This window comes from Camelus ferus, chromosome 8, assembly GCF_009834535.1.
Source record: "Camelus ferus isolate YT-003-E chromosome 8, BCGSAC_Cfer_1.0, whole genome shotgun sequence".
Taxonomy (NCBI): Eukaryota; Metazoa; Chordata; class Mammalia; order Artiodactyla; family Camelidae; genus Camelus; species Camelus ferus.
The window spans coordinates 55,479,980-55,486,523 of NC_045703.1; the positions used below are offsets into that span (position 1 = coordinate 55,479,980).

The 6,544-nt window shown below is 42.4% G+C and overlaps 2 protein-coding genes across 8 annotated transcripts in view; one reads left to right on the forward strand and one right to left on the reverse strand.

Moving 5' to 3' along the window:
* The window catches only part of ZC2HC1B (zinc finger C2HC-type containing 1B), a 35,558-nt gene extending 32,712 nt beyond the window's left edge, over positions 1–2,846 (forward strand). For both annotated transcript variants that reach the window (XM_032485075.1, XM_006188517.3), the window contains 2 exons: positions 395–479; positions 922–2,846. In XM_032485075.1, coding sequence (XP_032340966.1) covers positions 395–465 — 71 coding nt within the window. In that variant the 3' untranslated portion in view covers positions 466–479; positions 922–2,846. The remainder of the gene's footprint in view (positions 1–394; positions 480–921) is intronic.
* Positions 2,777–6,544, reverse strand: part of PLAGL1 (PLAG1 like zinc finger 1) — a 63,850-nt gene continuing 60,082 nt past the window's right edge. For all 6 annotated transcript variants that reach the window (XM_014567518.2, XM_032485070.1, XM_032485071.1 and 3 more), the window contains one exon: positions 2,777–5,127. In XM_014567518.2, the coding sequence (XP_014423004.2) occupies positions 3,888–5,127 (1,240 nt within the window). In that variant the 3' untranslated portion in view covers positions 2,777–3,887. The remainder of the gene's footprint in view (positions 5,128–6,544) is intronic.

The following is a 6,544-nucleotide window of genomic DNA, read 5'->3' on the forward strand; positions in this document are numbered from 1 at the left end:
AGGCATCTCATGCTTCTGTAAGGCTTAAGAAACCCTTTTTAGTATGATTATGAGAGCATTAAATACTCAGGGTACACTTTGAAGGCCAGGGCACTAGTGGGGAGAGGTGTTGAGAGTCAGCCTATACATATGGTGGGCTCCCTAGGCAGGGGTCCGAGGGGCCCATCCTTGGGTAAGTGAAGGCCAAGGGGTGGAGGAGAGAAGCCTCCTGAGACAGACTCTGTTTTCCTTATTATTTGGCCCAGGATAGGGACTGAGAACTTGTCTGTAGCTACAAAACAAAACAAAACAAATCGAGACTTTTGAATTCGGTGTGAGGATTTCATAATCATTCCTTTTTTCTGTTGCTCATGTTTGCTTTTACATAATAACAAATCTGTTTATGTCTGCAAAGGATTAGCAGTGGACCCTGCTTCTGGAGCAAAACTCAGACAAGGATTTACTAAATCTTCTAAAAAAGATTAACTCCTAGAGGCCAGGTAAGGAAAAAGAAATGCACCTCTAATCCAGGTGTTGCTCATCATCTAATGAGCATGTAAGAGAATGAATCCATAGCAGGCCAGTCGAAGAAGAATCGGGGCAAACCCTGGTTTGGGCTACTAAAATGCACACTCTTGAAACTTACCCTTTTGTTAAACATATGGTTTGAAATGATATTCAGTTTTTGTCTCTTGGATCTAACAGGAAAGAGAAATGATTCTTCATTTTGACCTGGAAGGCTACTGCTCTGTCCCTTTTCCCAAAGAAGGACAGTTCCCTAAGACTGACATTGAACAGGATTGCTATGAAATTGGAGACTTATTTGATACTGTGAATTATTTGTTATAACAATTAAAAATTTAAAGAGACGTATATTATTTAACGTTCTCAATGTGGAAACAGTGAAGTTCTAAAGTAAATGACTTTTCTTTCTGCTTTCAGGCCAGCTCCCTGAAAGTCACCAGGCTGGATGGCTGTGTACCCAGGAATGCCACCTAAGGGGAAGAAACGGGAGGTGTCTGTTTACATGCCCATGATTTTTCTAGAGACATCATGTAGAACAAGTAAAAACTGGCTTCAAATTTTCTTATCTACTGTATTCAAAATTCAAAAAAAATCCTTAAACAACACATCAAACTGTAACGATAGTGCTTGATTTAAAGATTCACTTGAAGCTTTTTAAAAAGTGGACATTTAATGGGCTTTTTAAGAAAATGTTCTTTTGATATTAGAACCATTAGTGAAACAGTCTTTGGAATACTAGAATTCTTACTTACTAGGAAAATCATTTTTTACTTAGCTTTATTCTACGTAATAGCTGTGAAATCTCAGCTTTGATATTTGCTTCTAATAAACATTAAACTGTAGTTAGTAACTACTCCTATTTTAAATGTCCATCTGTGTACCATGGACAATTGTCTCACATACACCAGTGCACACAGTTGGCTTTGGGGGAGACATTGCAGTGGAGGGAACAGGTTATAGTAACCTTCCCACCCTGTGGAAAGGATGCTTTTAGAGGCCTCGGGCCATTTATTATGGCTAAATCAGCAGTCAACTAATGGTTCATTTCACCACTGGTTTATGTACCTCTGTTGGGAGGTGGTGTCTCAACCTTTTTTTTCTAGTTGGTTATCTTATGAACTCTTTTTGTAGAGTCATTGAGACTTACAGCTTTTTAATCTAATAATTTCTATTTTTTTTAATTAAACTCAAGGAATTTTATTTAGGAGTAAGTCTTTTTTTTTTTTTTTTTTTTCCTGTCTAAATTTAAGTACCTACTATGTGAAGTACAGCAAACATGGTATCTGAAAGTCTTATGATCTGTATTGGGGGACCAAATGCTATGTTTTATGCTCAGATAAATCAGGTATGTGCTCTGGAACTGACTGAAGACTCCTAAGCCATGTAAGAGTATTTGTGGAAGTATTTCTATAAATGGAATTTGGGAGGCTTTAGCTGAGGTGGGCCACTGCTCTGCCCCTCTCCGCATGCCCTGGGAGGTTGCCTTCCCTTGGAGAGGTAAGAGCGGATATGGGAACTGTCTCAGACATCCCAGCACAGTGGATTCCTGCTGACAAGGCAACTTATGTCCCTTTGTCTCATTTCTCCACGCCCCCCCAAGTGGAACTGTAGTTTAAGGATCCACCATGTCAGTTCCATACCTGCTACAACCCAGCCCCGCCCCGGGTGGCTTGTCTGCAGTGCCCTCCACCCTTTATGGTCATCAGCATCTCTGTTAAGGGCTTTCAGCCACAGTTTCTTGTATTTGGCTAACATGCTGCTTTAATGGGCAAACAAACTCAAGGCTTCTCTTTCTCTAGCCACTCTGGAGGTTAAAAAAAAAAAAAAAGCAAAAATAAACAGTATTACGGGGCATATTTTCTGAAGAAATCCCAATACTAATTTCTATTTGAACTAGAAATTAATGGTAAACACCACTGTGAAACTGGATCATGGCAGCCCATGTAGACTAGACTTCAGTAGCTAGTATTCTGACCTGTACATCCGGAATAAATGGCATGTCACTCTGGAAGGATTCATAATTTAGAAGTAAGTTCTTAGCACCGTGAATTTAATGGAAGCATGTAAGCGTCTACCTTAAATCATTATGATTTTACCCAGAAAAAAGGTAAGTTTCTAAGAGATATTGAATGGTCAGAATTGCAGTTTCTGTAGGGGATGTAATGACCAGGAGGGGGCAGGAGGGAGCCAGCCAAGGAGCTGGAAATGTTTTACATCTCAGTGTGGACAGTTCCACGGCGTGGCTGTACATAAGAACCAGTCAAGCCATATGCAGAATTTGTAGCGTTTATTATATGTAAGATATATCTTCATATAGAAAGCCTCTAAACACAAAAGACAAAGGAGCTTTAAAAAAAGGTTAGGTTTTGTATTTTAAAAACTCATTAGATACCAAATTCAAGAGAGAGATTATAGTTACATTGTAAAATGTTATCTTTTTTGAATAAAACTAATATTGACTTAAATGATGAATTTTAAAATGCAATTACTTATTGGTGATTAAAAATACTTAAGCAGAGTAGTATTTTAAGCCAGACAGAGCAAAGGAAATTCTTGTTTAATATATATATATATATATTTTTAATTCCAGTAATATTCTTAAATTCCTGTTAAAAATATAATCAATATTAAAGTCAGTAAAATGCTTGTTTTGACTGACGCCTGGATTATTTTACCACTTAACCTGGTTACACAGTGATTTTTTTTTCTGTCACACGTAACTGACAATCAGTTTAGTCTTTAAGATAAATGAAGTAAATGATAACTCACATTGTAGCATCCTGTGGAAAATATTCAAACTACATTTAAAATGCTTTTTTAAAATGGAGACGTCTATTATTCCACAAGAAATTGTTTCTGTAAAACTATAGGTTGGCTATGGCAATAGTAACTAAACTACATCCAACCCTGAAGGTAGAAAAATCCCTGAAAAGAAATACACAGCCTAGTTATAATATGCAATATAAAGGTTATTTTCTTATTTTAAAAATTCTCCCATTTTGGAGAAATCCGAACCTTTCCATAGTTCCCTTACTAGGCAAGTGCCACATAAAGTTATTTAGTTAACATTATTATGATCATGGCTTACGATTAAATTCAATTTGACAAACACCTATATATAGCAGCCCTCGTATGGATGTCGGTTATGACAATTGCAGTTCCATTAAAGAATACTTGCTTATTAAATTTGGTACAAAGCATGAACACTCAGGACAGATTGGCACAATACATGCAGTTCGAGAACTCTCTTCGCTCAAGCCAGTTATCACTGAATAAGCCATAGTCCAGTCCTGTTTTCCAAATCTTTCCTTGTAGCATAACTGATATTTAAAATGCTTCTTAAAACATCTTCCAGAATGAGAAAGGTAAGCTTTCAAAACCAGTCATCTGAATGCATGGTGGAAATGAGGCAGGATGGCTGAGCCAGTGCCAGCCGGGAACACATGGGGGATGGGGGGGAGGGGGAGCTGGCCCAGGCTCATAGTGCTCATGGCTAGTGAGGGATCTTGTTGCTGCTGCCCCAGACAGCTTAGCCTGTGGGGCAGGGACTCCCCAGGCCCCAGGGTGAGAGTGCTATTCCCAAAGGCATTTTGGGTAGCAGGAGGGGGCAGCTGCCAGAAGCCCAACAGGGGGGAAAGGTCCAAAGAGGCAGGTATTGTTAGGTTCACAGCGTCTGCAGGCAGCTCCTTGGGCAGGCTGACTTTACCAGCACCTCCCTTGGCCAGATCAAAACCTGGGCTGAGCTTGTGAGGTGACTGAGGCTCTTGCAGAGGCAAGTCCTCAAGCAAATTGGTATTGCAGAATCCTTTAGTATCTGCTTTGAGGGGCAGGCTTGCAAGTGGGGAGTACGAGGTAGAACTGGTGTTGTACTTGTGATTCTGGAGGGGTGGGGGGGGAGAGCTGGGAGAGGCCACGGGGGGCAGGGGGGCCAGGAGCTCTGGCAGCGCCGGTACAGGCTGGGAGGTTGGCTCCGGGGGATTGTGGGTGTGGCTGTGTACCTCAGCTGGCAAGCTACTTGCAAGCCCGTTCTGTGCAGGAGCTCCTAAAGGGAAAGGAGACAGCGGGGCAGCCTTCAGTTGAAACTGGGGAGAGATGGAGTGGAAGGTGCTCAGAAGGTCTCCAGACTGCAGACTCTCCTTCATCAGCTCCTGTGAGTGTGTCTTCTTGGTATGTCGTGTGAGGTGGTCTTTGCGCCCAAATCTCTGTGCGCAGAACTGACACAGGAAGTCCTTGCAGCCTGTGTGGACCACCAGGTGGCGCCGCACGTCTTTCCGGGTGTAGAAGCATCTTTCACAGTGGTCGCACTGGTGCTTCTTTTCCTTGGTTCCACTAGGGGGCTTCTCCTCGGCGTGGGCTTTGAGGTGGTCCAGCAGCACCTCTGTGCTCCCCAGCTCCAGGGCACAGACCCCGCAGGTGAGGTCGCCGCTGCTGGCCGCGTGGAGGGCCAGGTGCCTCTTGTAGCCCAGCATGGTGTTGTACTTCTTCCCACACTCCTCACACCCAAAGGCCATTTTGTTGGGGTCGTGTGTTTGGAGGTGGTTTTTCAGGTGGTCTTTCCGGTTGAAGGTCTTCTCACAGTGAGCGCACTGGTGGGACTTCTGGGGTGAGTGGGTAGCCATGTGCCTAGGAGCAGAGGGAAACATGCCACAACAGACCCAGCTTTGTAAGAGCCGAAGAAAGGTGTAGCGACAACAGTAAAATGTTAACAGTAGTTCTCTCTAGGTGGTGGTATGTATATTTTAGTTTTAAAAAATACTTTTCTGTATTTTCCAGATTTTACACATAACCTTTGTATAAAAAAGGCCTACATGATGCAATTTTCACACCTATAAGGAATGTACTTTGAGAACATATTTTCCTTGTATATACAGATTTCTAAACAAATACAAGTATACAAATATTTTTAAATATAAGATCATAAAAAATACTTTTCAGGGAGGTGTATAAATGACCGTCCTATACTCTTTGAAAATTTCTGAATTTCCAAAAGTGATCCAATTTGCCTTCTATACAGAATCCCACACCCCCATCACCACCCCCACCATTGTTACTGTTCTTGCTCCTAATACAATTCCTGCTTGGTCCTGACTGAGACAAAAAGTTCAGGCCATAGATATAACGCTAAAAAGTCTATCCTTAACCTCAGAGAAAGTGTCTAATTGGACCCAGAAGGCCAATCTCACTACCTGTTCTGAGCCTTAGCCTCTTGCCTCCCATGAGATTACGCTTAAGTTTTGGATTCTTCCAGTTAATACTCTCCTATTGGCTGTCATTTCAGATGTGTCTCCAGTTCTTCAAATCCCTCTTAGACACTTTCAACTCGCTTCCTAAAGGTCATTGGTAATTTCATTGGCAAAAGGACTTTTTCTAGGACTAAGCTGCTCCTCCAGGACACCACGTGCTTTGTACCTGTCTTACCTGTTTGTAAGGCAACAGCTAAGACAGGTACAAACAACACTGAGGAACAGAGGCCAATGCAGTGAGTATCTGGGGGATCTGAAGTGGTGCTGGTCTGAGTTCTGGATGTATTTAAATGCGGTCAGGTTATAGAAAGGGTTTCTACAGCCTGCTAGAGGGCAAATAACCATGTTCTCCCACGAGATATTCACAGATACAGCATCTGGAATAGATGCGAGAAGGGACTGGTTTATAAATTTGGCATTTAGACAATATTCTTTCTATTTGGTCCAGCACTCGCGTGACTAGGACCCCAAAGCTCTGTTCTGGATCTTCTATTCTTGCCTCTCTCCTCCTGTTTCTTTGCGGCAGGTTCTTATCTGATTAGATTGCATTTATCACACAAGTGTAGATCAATGCCAAGTTTACAGCTCTGGACCTGGCCTTTCCCACCCACGCCATCCTGCCCTGATCTTGTACGTCCGTGAGATGGGCAGAGGCTGACACCGCTCGCACCTGAGCAGTCGTAACACCGCTCTTCACATTTCACCAGTTCCCATCGCTCTGAGTATTCTGACTCTTTCCTTTGCCTGGCATCCAAGTCTTCTCCTTTTAATTTATCCCTCACTTGCTCAGGCAGCAG